Below are 16,342 nucleotides of genomic sequence, written 5' to 3'. Positions count from 1 at the left end.
CTCAGTTGGTTAAGTGACTGCCTTTGTCTCAGGTCATGATCCTGGAGTCCCAGGATCGAGTCCCGCATCGGGCTCCCTGCTCAGCAGTGAGTCTGCTTCTCCCTCTGACGCTCCCCTCTCTCATGCTCTCTCTATCTCATTCTCTCTCTCAAATAAATAAATAAAATCTTTAAAAAAAAGAAAACAAGTGTATTTGTTCTGTAGGTACATTTCAGCTAATGCCTAATGACCAACTAAATTCATTAATTTGGTTAGCATATCAGATTTTGGGGGTGGTGTTCTAAAGGAAGTTTTAGGATATACCTGCTTTATTTCAATAATATCTAAACCTAAAACAAACCATTTGATGAAATTAGAACTCCCTATTGAGGAAAGCTCCCTATTGAGTTGAGGAGAGAAATGTCCTTATATAGTCTGCCATCTTGCTTTTGACTCATATTTTATGCCAATCGATGGGCATTAACTAAGTGATATATATAAAGAATATGATTATGTTGTGCTACTCTCTTGCTTACAGCTTTTAGCTCCAGTTGCTCCTAAAAAATTAGAAAAAATAATTCATGCATTCATTATAATTTAAAAAACTATCACATAGAATTACCTAAGAGAAATACATGTTATTCATGTATTCAACTATATGCTTATAATCTAGACTTTGCTATCTTGTCAACAAGTGGAAATGCCTGTTTATGATCCAAACTAATGTTTTGTTTCATTTTTATGGCAGTATGGAGATAAAACCACAATATGGAAATGAAACAAAATAAATAATTACTCTCCTCCAAGTAATTATGTGGTTTAGGTAAAATAACTGGCATTGATTATGTGCCCTCTGATTAAATCAAGTGAACTTAATCTGTACTAACTAAACTACTTCCTGAAAAAATGATAGATACTTTGGAGATATAACAGCATGCATAAATATTTCCAACCCTACAATTAGGAAGAGTAAAATACATTTTTCATGTGAATTTCCTTGAATCACAAGAATCGGTTTCAGGCAAGTATTGCTAACTCTCTTCTTAATCAACTATTCATTTACTCAGATTAGGCTCAAGTCTTTTTTCTGTGGAAGATCCAACCAAAACAGCTTATCTATCTTACTGAGAATTATTGTCTTGCACACATCCCAATTCAGGCTCACTAGAGATCTCCCCAACTCTCATCCCCCTAAATAGAGAAAAACAAGGGACCACTCCTTTCTCTGTGACATTCTCTTACTTGGAATATATATGGTAAACAAGGACCATACTAACCAAGAGACAAAGATAAGATGGAAAAGAAAGCAAATGACCAAGGAGATAAGTTGTTTTAAAATGCTGAACCTGAATCTGGCCAAAATCTACTTCAAAAATGATTAAGTGGTTTATAGAAGTAACAGTTTGTAAAGTGGGGGGAGCTGGATTTGTTGGTTGAATTCAGTTGAATCAAACACTTTAAACTGTTCATTTTTTACCACCTGCTCGGGATAGAGCAGTTCCAGTGTCTTAAACATTCGCTACCTTCTCTCTACGGTTTTGACACATGCCCAAAGATCAAAATACAGACCATGTATCATGATTTGACTTTCTGTACAGAATATAGCACTTTTTTAGAATTACTAGAAACTGAATACAAATATAAAAGGAAAGAGAAGATACTCAAAAAACTTACGTTAAGTCATAAAGATTAAGCCAGGAACCACTTAAAAGGGTACGCAACCTAAGTACGGAAATGTATAGCAAGGATTATTAGAGCAGTTTCTTTCTTCTCACAGATGAAAGAAAAATGTGTATCCTGTTTTTTTCTACAAAAAATAAAATTCTATCCTCATATTCTAAGTCAGGGGTATCTATTTTTCATCTAGAAATACTGTAGAAATACTGTAAAAATGAATTCTAATAGATTAAAAAATTGTATACAAATAAATAAGGAAATTATGAGTTCCTTAGAACAATCTATCATTCTTTAGCAAAACCAAAGTATTCAAAATAATCTTAAGATTTATAACAGATTTTTATATTAATAGGCTAAGTTTGAGGCTGAGAGGCAGAGATGTCACAATTTAAAAATTTAAAAATTGCCCTTTTAACTCCAGTTCCAGAAAACATATCTGTGGTAACCCTATGACATACATCCTTATTATATTACAAAGAAAACGTTTATTCTAGAGGCATTTTTATCTCTAATCGATACTCCAGATCATAGGCTGACAGTGTAAACAATCTGAGTTTATATTTTAATTTAGAATCCATGGTGAATTAGGAGACTTTTCTTCTCCGGATTTGTCATCAAAACTATAAAATTTACAGCAATATTGGCTTATTTTTTTTCCCTGTGGGCCAGTGGTAAATCCTTACAACTGGATTGAGATAATAAAAACATCTACATACTTGAGGTTCTCACAAGATGTAATAAAGCCAAAGTGCAATCTTCCCCCATAACTTTGTTTTTTATCCAATCCAGCACTAATGTATGCAAGCATTTTTGGGAATGTATCTGCAATTATCCAAAGACTATACTCGGGAACTGCCAGGTACCACATGCAGATGCTTCGAGTAAAAGAGTTCATCCGCTTTCACCAAATTCCCAACCCTCTGAGGCAACGGCTTGAGGAATATTTCCAGCACGCATGGACATACACCAATGGCATTGACATGAACATGGTATGTATTCCTGTTTTCCACAATGGAAGTACCTCAGGCATTATAGCTACAGTCCAATGGGAAAACCAGTCTCACCAGCTTTGAACCCCTTGCTTTTGTTTTCCTCTCAGATGTTTATTTTCTCCCCTGGAGATAGTCTCTCATTCTCAATTCATGGCATTGCATGATGCTATATCTAGTTATATTGTGTGGCAAAGGCATTATAACATGATGCAAACTGATATAACTGTGTGTAGTAAATTCCCACTTCCAATTAGAGAGAATATTGCTAACATGGGATTTGGGCTTTCACCACATGTCCTAGCTGCCAACACCCCAAAAAATAGTTGGACCCATGTGCATTAAGATTTGACAAGTAAACAACAACAACCACTATGATATCCCCAAACAGAAATCCAAAGTTAACATTCCTTTAAAAAAAAAATATAGAAAAATAGGACACTGAAGATTTGTAGGAGAGGTTAGGGAGCTTAAGCATGCTGTAAACATTCTATCATAGGAAGTTTCATGTTTCTGTTAAGGACAAATTTTTCTATATTTACAACAATTAACTATGTGCCCTTTTACTGTACCTGGTTTAATGCATCTTTCCTTTCAAAGGGGATATGTGGAATTCTTCTTAACTTTTAAGCAAATTCAACATCAACAATCACTTTTAATAATTCTTCCCACCTCTATCAATTCTTTAAAAATCAACCTAATTAATAACATGACCATGATCTAAAGAGCACTTTTTATTATTAGGTGAATTGCACATATTCTTTTCACCTGTTTGGCTATAGAGACTGATTCTTAAAGATAAATTATGTGACACATCCAAATTCTGTGGCATATCACAGACCTGTTAAGAAAGATTAAAAATATGATGCTCTCCCATCTATCAACTCCTCCACCAGGCAAAGGCCCTGTTTCTAAGCATTCTTCAGAACATAAAACTACTCACATTTAATGACATGAACAGCATAATACAATTTTTGCATAAGTGAGCCAATGCAATTTAGATTGACATTTTTATATTTGACCCATAATATTTTAATAAAAAAGCAAAGGTTCAAAATTAGAAGTCAAAGGACAGAAAGCATTGCAAATATTGCCCAATTTGAAAGCCATATAAGGATGTTTATCAAAGCTGTGTGTGATTTATTGGACTGAGAAGTAAGGACATGCCATTATAAAAATTTTAATTTGGAAAGCACATTTCATATAAAAGCATAACTGAATTCCATGTGTTATTTCTAATTATCCCAAAGTTATTGTGAAAATTCATTTGATAAATTGCTATCACTAAGATAACACTTTAATCTCATAAGAAAGCACCTACAAATGAATCATTATATGTATTTCCATCTGTATTATTGTTGAATAAAGATATCAGCATTCAGAAACTATTGGGGATTCTCTAATGCTGGGTTGGCTGAAGCAGTGTCAAGAATTTTTAATCAAAACACGTGTCACTCAATTTTGTTGTTCCATACTGCCAGATTATTTCAATAACATTAATCAACAATTATTTATTGTACATCCCCTCTCCATATAACTAGTTTTGTGACCATTTTTGTGATAAAGTCTATTTTTTGACAACTATTTACCTTTCATTGTTTGACTCTATTACCTATGAATATGGTTTATATACCACTTGCCTATTTACAATGTACTTATGAAAGATTTATCTCTTTCCTGTCTGCTTCACACCTTAATACATGGAATCACAACACCCACCGGTAAGAACAGGAGGTATTTATATCCAATTTAATTCTCGTGTAAATTGTGGAGAACACCCTTGTTATCTGTCAGGTTTAGAGCTTGTTAAGTGATTTCCAATGTTAGTTCTGATCTTTATTGCATGATGTAGCAGAGGAAATACAAAGCAAGGAACTGGGGAAGATAAACTGGAAGAGGCCAAGTACAGAACAGAAATCCTTAACTTTAACAACAACTTGACCTCTAGTAATATTTATATACAGTCTCCCCCTCCCCACAAAAAGGCACTTATCTGCTCCTTCCTCCAATCTGGTAAAGGTTATGGGTATACGGTTTGCATTAGATAATTGTCATAAAGAAAATGTCATTCTCTTTCATCATCCTCTATTTTCATGATGTAGGTGCTTTTCTTTCCTCCCATCTGCATGCCTGTATTACATGATCCTGGAGTGTGTGAGCTCTAAACCATGTGCCACTGAGTCTTGCATGTGGTTTTGAGAGCTTGACTTTGCACGAACTTCTTGTTTGTACACAGTGTCTACATTTCTCATCTTGTGACTACAAAGTGAGTAAAAAATCAAAGTGCAAGATAACTGAAAACTCAGCAAATGGAAGATGCTTGTTTATTAAGCACAATGTATGAAACAAAGAGAAAAGCAACTGTACTCTTAGACTATTGAGAGATTTAAAAAAAAAAAAAGAAGAAGAAATCAAAGTGGATTTTTTTATCTCCCAAACCACATTGTTATAATCCCTGTGTCTTTTTAATTTATTGTTAACTAAATAATAATTTAGTAATAATTTAAGGTGATTTAAATTTATTTGTTGTGATACATAAAAGTACATCAAACTGTTGTATTTTACATCAGCATTTCATATTATTTTGTTTAAGTATAACCTTAAATATAATTTCTCATGAAACATTTCAGGTCATTTTTCTTTTACTTTCAACCATATCAAAATTGGGTACAAGTTTTCCAATCACACTGTATTAATTGACTCAAAATTATTTTTCATAACCCCAAACATTTGATTCCTTGATAGATCTCAAAACATAGAAAAGAATCTACCTAAAATGTGCAATCATATTTCTTATTTCCTGGGTCTTTTGCTTTTTTTGAAATAGCCATTGCCAGAATGGTCCAGAACCAAAAACATTCAGGGGACATTTATGGGCTCCCTTTCAATGGAATGAAATGGTTCAGAATACAAAAGGAAAAGGGTCAGGAGAATGAAGTTAGAGAAAGGAAAGTGTTCTTTTGTGTCTGATGTCAGGCTTAAGAATAGCGAAAATTGTCTAAAAAATATCTATAGGTCAATTCTGGTAAATTGTTCCCTTCTTCTCCTCCAAATTTGACTAGTTAGGGGAAGAGGAGATACTTTCTCAGATTAAGACTGAAGGTATCTCAAGAAATTTCCTCCAATCAAAGCTGTCTTCTGACCCAGTCTGAAACTTTCTGACATTTTCCAACATTGATTTTAGTTACAACATGGGCAAGAACTGAAAATCATCTTCCATGTCAGTGTAGAGGCAAGTTTCTTCATATCACATACAAGAGCCTGGCTTGAATAAAGAATCCCAATAACTATGCTCTATACATCGTTTCAGATGGAGAGAGATAAATCATTTATGACAGAAACTACTTCAGAATTTAAAAATATATTGACATGGAAGAAAAAATTTCATGAACACTAGTGAAGAATTTTATTTCTTACCTTAAAAATGTCCCACCAATAATGCCTAATAATATGAAACAAATTAGGAATAGGAATTCAGAAGACCTAAACATTAGCTCTTCAATTTGCCACTAATCTTGGACAAGTCACTTAACCTCTCTGCAATTTCATTACACTTGTCATTGTCAGATGTGTTTCAAGCACCAGAACTCAAATATGCTAAATGTATAGAACAATTATTATGGGAGTTTATCCGCTTGAGGATGGAGACTCTAACCTATCTGCTGCCTCTTCTTTTGCTTTCTGAGCGGGCATCTAGTTTTCTTTGATGATGAATTGTTGATGGCAGAGAACAGAAGGGGATCATTTCCTGTAAAAACTAGAACAGGAATAGAGGATCATATGTGGGGAAGCACAAGGAAGAATTAAGGCAGGTAGTCCAGAAACAACTTTGTTTAATTTATTTTAGGAAGAAAAGGAAAACTGACATTTTTTTTTTATCCTGAGGCATTAGTGGAGAAAATTTTGAAAAGCAGACATAGAAAGGAATTGGAATAAGAACGTAGGAAGAGGGATGAATGTTTCAGCAGGGTAGATAGACAAGTTTTCCTTAAAGACAGGCAAGAATGAAAAGAGAAAGGGTAAAGTCACTGGCTTTGAGGAGTAAAGGAGAAAACTCAATGGACTAGCACTACATGGTCCAGTCTTCTTAGTTAAGCAGAAAGTAGATTAAGTCCTCAAAAGGGAGGAGGTATAAAATAAGAGAAGAGTTAAAGAGGGGGAGAATTTTTATAGATTTCAATCAAAAGTCAACCTCATAGGCTAAAAATGCTTAGAACCACGGTGGGATTCTCAGTGACAAAGCATTCATTTATAATGCCCCCAACAAACAAAGCCAATCAAAATGGAAATGAAATTAATAAATAATGGCATATTGTTTAATAGAAATTCTTACGCTTTGGAGTTGATGTGATGTCTAAGAAGCATCTTAGTGAAAATCTGATTTCCTTTCCTTCCAAGTCTCTTTTACAGCTCCTCTGCTACCCATCAGAGTACCCTTTGCTAACTCTACTGACCTTAACTACTAGCTACTACCTACCTACTACTACTACTACTTACTACTAGCTACTATCTACTTAAATACTAACTACTAACATTGATTATATCTGCATTCTCAATCTAACTCTATGCCAATGAAAATTTTGTTGTACCCAGTCTCTACACTTACCGAAATGACTTCATCTATGCCAGACCTTTATATTCAAATCTCCTCCACTCACAGACTGTTTTGATACACCATAGTGAAAGGCAATGATGAGTTCTTTCAGTCAGCAACTCATATAAAAACAATCATTGTGACATTAAACCTCATTGGAAATGTAAAGCAAACTATGCAAAATAGCGTGGCTTGTCTGCACCATATTGTTTTTATCCCTCCTTAACTTTTCCTAATGATCCTTTATATAGTCAGGTTGATAAATAGAGTCAATGAAAAACCTTTGATTCGTTAGTCATAAAGCTTAATAAAATGATTAAAAATATGGTGCCCACATATTTGGTCCTCTAGTGTCAAGGATTCTGTTTCTAAGAATTCTTCAGAAAATAAAATCAGTTACATTGAAAGATATCAATAGCACAACAAAATTTTTACATGGGTGAGCCTGTATAATTTGTATTATTTTTTGTTTGACCAGTAATATTTTAACAAAAAAGCATAGGTTCAAAATCAGCAGTCAATGTGCAAAATGCATTGAAAATACTGCCAAACTTTGAAAGACATGCTGCTTCTCTACACAGCCTAGAAAATAAATTCACACATTTCAAAATAGGGCATGGAGACTGGTAAAAACCTGCATTTAAATGATAATGATCCGTAGGACTGGTGACATCTTTTGGTTTTCTGCAAAGAAATACCTGTTTACCTTTAGGAGTTGAATTAAAATAGTCGTCTACAATGTACTTTAAAAGATATTTTCATAGACATGTTGATTAGTTAACAGGAACTGCCTGGTTCTACAGAAATTATGTAGGTAATAAAATTTTGCACTAGCAAGAAATCTGCTAGCACATATACTTGCCCACTGTAGACAGTACCTGAACAACAGGTGCTTAAGAAAGGACAAGGCACATGTCCTTCCTATTTTTCACCAACCCATTCACTCTAAAGTCTCAAAAATACCACAGAGAACAATAAATGCCATCTGGAGCCCCCCTGACATGAACAATATCAAGCTTAAGACAGGCATCTGGTATTTTCGGGTCACAAATGATATGTGCTCAGTCATGTTTCACAAATGATTATGGTGACTTCATCCTGGTCTCCAACCATTATCAAGAAGGACTTATTTACAGCTGGCACCATGCTGTGTCTGTGTGAAGGGAGTTCTTAACAGTAGGATTTTATCTCTCGTGGGTCCTGAGCCAAGAGAAATGACAGCATGGCCTCAGGCTTTACACATGAAAAATGTGTAATGAGGCAATGAACATACTACAGTTTCTCCATTCATTAATAATGTTCCTCTTCCAGTAACAGGATAGTGGAAATGGTGTCTCAAATTATTTTTTAACTCTTTAAAATAATGGTACTATTCAAACAGGACTCTAGAGGGCATTTTCTCATGCTGGAGAATGTGATGTGTTTTCAAGTACTTTCTTTGGCGTTGTAGAAACGCGGGAGTAATTCAAACTCAATTCTATTTTAAGAGCACTTAATATTCCACACAGGTTTAACCAATAATAAAAATACAGAGAGTCATCAAAACTCAGTTTTAAAATACTCTTTGTAAATATGACTTTAAGTCCCTTTTAATTCAGATATTAGAGTAATTCAGCATTTATCAAACCAAATGAAATCAAGCCATTCACAGTTTCTCCCTAAATAAAAATCCAATATTTTCTTTAATGGAAGAATTACCTGAGATATTATAGGGGCCTGGATATTTATATCGAAATAGATATGTCAATATTCCACCCAATATGTCAGAGGTTTTGAAATCACTTTTTAAGGGTGAAAAATAAGCAAAAGTAAGTTCATCCATGCCAATTGCTCTTACAGGCTTAAGGCCACATTATTCAGGGTATTTACATATATCTTAAGTGTTTTTCTTTGTTTAAACATTTTGCTACCCATGGGGATGAGTGTGAATGGAAAAAATAAATAATCATTCCCTCTTTTGTAGCAGATATTTCTAAAACAAAAAACAAAACAAAACAAAAACCTTCTTTTTTTGTTTGCATCTTGGGCTCCTGTTGGGCAGGTGGGCCACCCCCCATAGAAGTCTACACTCAATTTAGGAATGATAAGAATCTTCCTTATTCAGGGCCCAGTAACCCAGATGGTATGTTTTAATGCTCTGGAGCTATGTTAGTTCATTTTTTTCCACTCCACTGATAATTGTCTCAGATCAGTATGCTCTATAACACACACAGAACTGAAAGATACCAGTAGCTAGAAACATCTACCAGAGTGGGGAGATAAGTCAAAGACTCACTCCACATAAGTATAATTATTGTATTTGAATCATGGAGTTCCATTTCTAGCCCTCACTTGTTCTAACTGTGAATCACTATGTGCGGATGCCCAGAAATTGGGGCATTAGTCGTGTTTTCTAAGATGGGGGCTTTAGCCCAGAATCTAACTCTAATTTTGTCTGCTCTATCTATGACCAGTGCTTAATATTGAATAGCAGACACCAAGCAGTGAGGTCAGAGCATTATAATAAAGCAGGTATGGTTAATCAGGATGTTTCCTCTATAAATTACCTATATATAGTAGCTTTTTGCATAGTTTTTGGTTGCCTTTTTCTTATTTTATAAGAAATCTTCATGAATTACAGATACTAACGTTTTATTTGTCATCTATATTGCAGTTTGTTTCCAATATCTTGTCAATGTGTTGGTTTTGTTAAAAATATCTTTTGGATTTAAAAGTTATGTTTTGTTTTGTTTTGTTTTGTTTTGTTTTGTTTTAGTATGGTCCAGTTAGTCAACTTTTCTTATATAGTTCAGAGATCTTGTCCTGATTTTCAAAGGTCCTGCTAAACCTATGGATTATACAAGTAGTTTCCTGGATTTTCTTATAAATTCTGTTGTGTAATTAGAAAGAAAATTCTGTGTTCTGTTTGAAATTTAGTCTTGTAAATTATTTTCTTTACATGAATAGAAGGTAGTAATGGTAGAATATAAATAGGTTGTTCTTTTTCTATTGATCTGAAATACCACCTTATTTATACATTAAATTGTCAGATATAATTGGTGTACATACCTTTACTGTCAAATGGTCTCTATTAGTTCATTCCTATGGCAACAGAATAATGATTTATACTTAGTGACTTTATACCATGCTTTAATATCTGACAAAGTAGGTCAACCCTAACTAATCTTGTCTTTCTTATTTCCCTAGCTACTTGAGATTACTTATTCTTCCAGATAAGATATATGACTATTTTTATTCAATTACAACAAACTCCATGTTGGCTTTTGAGATAACCCAAAGATCAGATTGTCAGCTCTGGCTAACGAGAGTCAGAAATTGTAACCAACATAAAGATTTACCAACAATTTCAAGAATGTATATAATTGTGGGGCATAAGCAAAACATGGAGATCCTTCCTTATCATATTAGTATGTGTTCTGGCTCAGTGTAACATAGGAGGTCCTTAAACAGTGTATATAATGGCATAACACTTAAGCAAAATGAAACTCTTCTGGTCATTAAACTTCTACACTTTATAGTCTGGAAGTTACATAGCCTACATGACATTTTCCAAGAAGTCATGTCCTATAATCTATTGGTGAAAGGTTTGTTTACCATAAGTAATTTAGATTACATACATCCTGCTAAAAACACTCCATAGATAAGTACCCCACACCCTTAGTGTATTTGCCAGGAGCAGGTCACTACTGTTTTGTCATTGGCTGGTCACCTTTCTTTCCAGGTGTTCCTCAGGAAAGAGAATAGATGGTTGTAAGCCTGTTGTAATCCCTTTCCTTCCTATGAATTTTACATTAATTTTTACATAACTTTGAAATTCAAATATTAAGTGCTCACCCATGCTGCACATTAAAATCATCTGAAATGCATTAAACAAATTTCAGATCCTCTGTACAACAATTAAATCAGAATTGCTTAGAGTGAAGTTTAAGCATCAGTGTTTTTATAAGTCTATTCTAATATGTAGCCAAGATTGAGAACCACTGGTTTAGATCTTTAAAAATATAATCTCCTTCAATAAAATGTCATAATTTTCTTCTTAGAAATTCTTATATTTAATATTACATTTATTTTTAAATTTTATACAGCATAGTCAGTTGAACAAATGAAACACATTACACATTTCCATTTTTACCAGCTTATAGATAATAAGGAGTGAAACTATCTTCTTTACAGCCACCTTAACAAATTCCCCATCTTGTTTTGTTAGGTTTTTTCCTTAGTTTAATATAATTTGGTTTAGTCTGGGGTTTGGAGGGATTTCCTTGAGGATTTACTCTTGGATGTTCTAGATATGCATTTGTATCAATGGCATCAAAAAGAAATAGATTCAGTCTCTCTTTTCAAATATTATGATTTCTAGTTTACTAGATCCTCCAAAACAATTTTGAATAGTAATAGCTGACTTCAATAAAAGTAACTTCACAATTAAGACTAATACTTTTAAAATGTCTTTGCATTTCTGAAATCAATCCTACTTGGTCATAGAGTTTCTGATTCTTTGTTGATTTTGTTGGTTAGTAAATTATTTAGAATTTTGCATCTATTTTTTAATGATATTGGTATACATTATATACTCTTAAACTGTTAGAAAGAAATCATCTGTAAAACCATATGGTCCTGGAGTTTTTCATAGTAAGTCTTTAATCACCATTCCAACTCTACTGTGGTAATTATGTATTCTATTTTTTCCTTGGTCAATATTGGTAATGTATGTTTTGTGAAAAATTCATCCATTTCATCTAGGCTTTCAAAGTAGTAAAATTGCATGTAGGATTCTCTTCTAACTCACTTAGTATTTTCTGTATCAGTAGGTACATCTGCCTTCTCATTCCTAAACTTATGTGTTTTTGTTCTCTCTCCTTTCCTTTAGCAGGCTTTTGAAAGATTTATAAATTCCACTGGATTTTGTTCAAGGAACTAGACTTGCATGAATTATTTAGACTTACTACTATTCTTTTTATTTCCAGAATCTGCCTTCATTAATTCCCCCTTTTTTTATTTCTGTGGGTTGTCTTATTATTTTTAACATTGTATTAAAGTCTTTCATTGTTTGAATCTTTCTTCTGTAATAATGAAGGTGTTAAAACCATACATTCTCCTTTCAGTGCAAGCTTTTCTGTGGTTTCATGGGTTTTGATATGACACATTCTCATTTTATTGCTTTTTACATTAGTTCTTCTTTGATCCAAATGTTATCATAGAGCGCGGTTCTTAGTTTCCATGAACTTCTGATTTTCTGGTCACTTTTTAATATTTTTCTAATTTTTTTGATTAAAGTCAGGGTTAATGGACTATATAACATTTCTACTTTTATAAATGTTTAAGCATCTACACTTAATGTAGAAGCAATCTGTAGTTGCAATTTTTTAAATGACTCATCTTTTATAAAGATCTTCCAAAGCATTTAGCTGTATTGTCATGGGGATGGGGGAAACCTGCTCTCTTTTTTTTTTACACATATTTTACTCTTTTATGTAAAATATGATTAAATTATATAATTCCACTAACAAGTGCAGCCAGCATAAATAGGTTTCAGAACATACACAGCTGGTTTAAAATTCAATTGGTGGAAGTAGAAATGTGCAGGGACAATATCTGGAACATTCAGAGTGCTGGGGTAGCAAGAACCAATACATTTTACAGAAGAGGAATCTGTTAGGAGGAAGAGAACTTCTACTATTTTGAGAGCTTCTCCTATTTTGTAAAAAATTGTATAATTGCTGATACAGTAATCACTTTCTCTAGAAAACAATTGGAATTGCTGTCTGGCCCCAACCTTTCTGAGGAACATTTGTACCCTAACTGGTACAAAGTGAAAAGGACATTTATGCTACATTTCTATTCTTTGTTAGTTATTGATAAAACCAATCAATTAAATGAATGGGGAACATATTGGGAGCAACTTTAGAAATCCAATCTAATGGACAGCTGTGGCAAGTCACAATAGTTGATAGAATCCTAGACTAAGTTTGAAGTCTTAGTTCTTCCACAAATAAAATCCCTCATGCATTTATGTTTCAGCTTTCACATATAAAAATGGGATAATCACCACTCTCTGTTCCTTATATAAAGTTGACAAGTCAATCAAAATATTTATTTCTAAAATATTATCACCTGAGAGATGTTTCTGAAACCTAAAACTAGATTTAAGTTCAAGAATGCGTATCAAGTACAAAGTGGTACTTAAATCATTCTTTTCATTACCTGGAAGATTGCACCCCCTTTTCCTTTCTTTGTGAGCAAGTTCAGGTCATTTACAATCAATCCATTTGGGAAGAAGTATTTGCAAAGCATCCAATAGACCCCACTATAATTATACTCTGTTAATGTCTTCCCTCACTCCCTCTCTCAAGTAATTGGGTTGAAGGGAAGGTCCTGAAATTGTTTGTCAGTATCCAGATTCCTCCTATTACCTTTAGAAACCCCAGTAGGTTCCATGGTTTCCCCTTGGGACCTTATACTATAAATCCTAAATGCAGCTTTTTAAGTCAGGCTCTTGCTGAATTAGCAGAACTCCAGAGTCTGGGTAACAAGGACATGTATGTAAAAGCAGTAAATCCTCTCTGCCTACTCATCATTACCCACACTCCAACTCATCCTTGGCCCTGACTTAATTGGGGTCACTTTAAAGTTTGAGTGTCCTTCTGAAAGCAAAGAAACATCTCACATATCATGCTGTGAACTAGTGGTGAGAGCTGCCAGAGTGGCAAGGAGAAGAATCAGGAGGAAAGACTGTTTCATTTTTCAGGGAATCTTTACTTGCACCAAATTCTGTTCAGGATTTATGACATTGTTTGCCATGTCTGTGTGTGGCGAGTTTCTGTTCTATTCATGATTTTCTTCTAAATGATGTAACCATGTGATAAATGTTGAAAAGTTATGCATAGAAAATTAGTTGATTTTCCCAAGGCTCATCCTTTCTCAAGGCTCATCCAAGCCCTTCATCTGGATTGCATAATACTTCACTCTGGGCAGATACAATGTCCTTCCTATACAATAAAATAATTCCTTATTCTCATTAGCCATGTGGAGGTAAAATAAGAAAGCAGATAACAAAGCAGTTTGAGCTTCAGACTAGGGCTATGTATACTTGAATGTTTAAAACTGCTAAAAGAACCCACCTATCATGATTAGTGGTTAAACATGAAGTATGAAGCATGTAACCCACAAGGAAACATGAAAAATGTGTGCCTCCTATTCCTTAACGATAAATCATAAGCATAGCAATAATATGATCTGGGATGACCTCAAAATTAGGGAATACATTAGCTTCTAGAAACAACAAAAAGCAAGGTTTGGTATCTTATAAGTGGCAAAGATTTACCAAATGCTGAATGCCCACATGGCAAACACTGATTCTATCAAAATCAGAAAATGCTATAAAATATTAAGGCTGTACCTTAGGGCAGAGACTTAAAATTTAATATATTACTTGCATCATCTATTTGATAATCACACTTGGGGTTTAGTGTTTCATAGGGAGTGTTAATTTATGTTTTGATTAATCCTAATGTTTCAAGATCTAAGTGTATTTAATGAACCAGAGAATTTCCTCAGAAAATTTCCTAATGTCAGTTATCATAGTTACCAAACTTGTTCATATGATTAATTTGCTGTTTAGGGGAATCATTTAACACACTCAGATTGTCTTCTTATGGTGCCCTTTTCAGCCTGCCTTTAGGAATGTACCCCTCTGCAGCTACACTAAGCAAAACAAATCAAAAGCCATTCATTACAACATAAATCAACTTTCCAATATTATCTGGATAGGGGGCATCTATAAGAAAATACATTTTGATTCTTTCTAAAGCAAATAGAGCATTTCCAAAACCATAGATGGTGTGTGGAGAGAGTTGTGGTAAAATTCCATTCTTGATGCTCTTCCAACAGAAGCTAGAAAGTGTACCTGCCATAAAAGAGCATTTTGCAATCCAGGCTAAGAGACAGCAAGCATTGAGGCATGTGTCTTAAATGTGAGGAAGGAATAATGGAGTTTATTGTCAATATATTGTGAATATTTAACTTTATTTGAAAATCCTTATCTATCAGCATCCAGGTAAAAATTGAATGAGGAAATAAATTTCTCTCTTGCAACTTTTGCCTTTCTTTAATCACATGGGGTGGGGCCAGGAGCATGAAGACTCATAGAATAAAAGGAAACTTTAAACTGCTGGGCAGGGACGAGAGTCATGGTTTTAAGACTATAAATCATCTGCCCTACCCACAGGACACATAGTTACTGTTGGAAGACAAAATTGTATTGAAATTTGATTATAAAAGAACAAATTCCAGAGCAAAATCCAATAAAAATTAGGCCCCACCTTGAAGGATGATATAATAGTTTCATACAAAAAACAAAAATAATAATAATCTTAATTAATATTCATTAAAATTCTTCTCAGACTCCCCTGACTGAAGCTCAGGACACATTTCTCTAATTGTAATCTGTCATGGACTTTCACTGAAACCCCAATACATAAAATAGGTACCATAACTGTTTTATTGGCATAAGTATGTAAGTTTAATTTAAGGATCTACTTATTAAAAAGTAAATGAGACAAGTGTCATTTTGATGAGCACACTCATATCAAATCAGAAATTGCAGGCTTGCATTAACCTCAACCTCCATTCTTTTTTAAATTTTGTATTCCTTGCTCAGTATGAAGAAAATTTGGATTCACACTCTGCATAATTGCAAATATTAACAATACTGTAGTATTTATTCCTCTACGTGTGTGCCAATAGATACCCATTTGAGGGAAGTTTAGTATAAAGTTAAATACTTCTGAATTAGTATCTGATCATGTTTGATAGGTGCTTACTATGGGATAGTTAATTATTTCAACTTTTCTCTCCCTGTGTATGATTTCTTCAAGAAATTTTGATTTTAATAATGCTATCTTGTGTACTTGTTAGGTTATTCTTGTTTGAATGTCCTTAAACTTTGGGTCCTTTGGTACTAAGCTATGGGGTTGATTGCTTTTAGCAATCACAGAAAGCATTTCAAACTCACTTAAAAGACTAAATATCTCATTTGCCTTACATAAGTTGAGGGTCCCAAAGAGTTTTATTCACATAGAGTCAAGTAAAGGAAAATTAACCT

At 33.8% G+C, this 16,342-nt stretch overlaps 1 protein-coding gene across 2 annotated transcripts in view; it reads left to right on the top strand.

The window, feature by feature from the left end:
• KCNH7 (potassium voltage-gated channel subfamily H member 7) overlaps positions 1–16,342 on the top strand; it is a 481,606-nt gene that overhangs the window by 418,829 nt on the left and 46,435 nt on the right. For both annotated transcript variants that reach the window (XM_027591038.2, XM_027591037.2), the window contains one exon: positions 2,446–2,645. In XM_027591038.2, coding sequence (XP_027446839.1) covers positions 2,446–2,645 — 200 coding nt within the window. The remainder of the gene's footprint in view (positions 1–2,445; positions 2,646–16,342) is intronic.

The sequence above is a fragment of the Zalophus californianus genome, chromosome 3 (genome assembly GCF_009762305.2).
Source record: "Zalophus californianus isolate mZalCal1 chromosome 3, mZalCal1.pri.v2, whole genome shotgun sequence".
NCBI lineage: Eukaryota > Metazoa > Chordata > Mammalia > Carnivora > Otariidae > Zalophus > Zalophus californianus.
The sequence above is the reverse complement of the archived record's forward strand: the minus strand, read 5'-3'. Positions and strand labels throughout refer to the sequence as shown.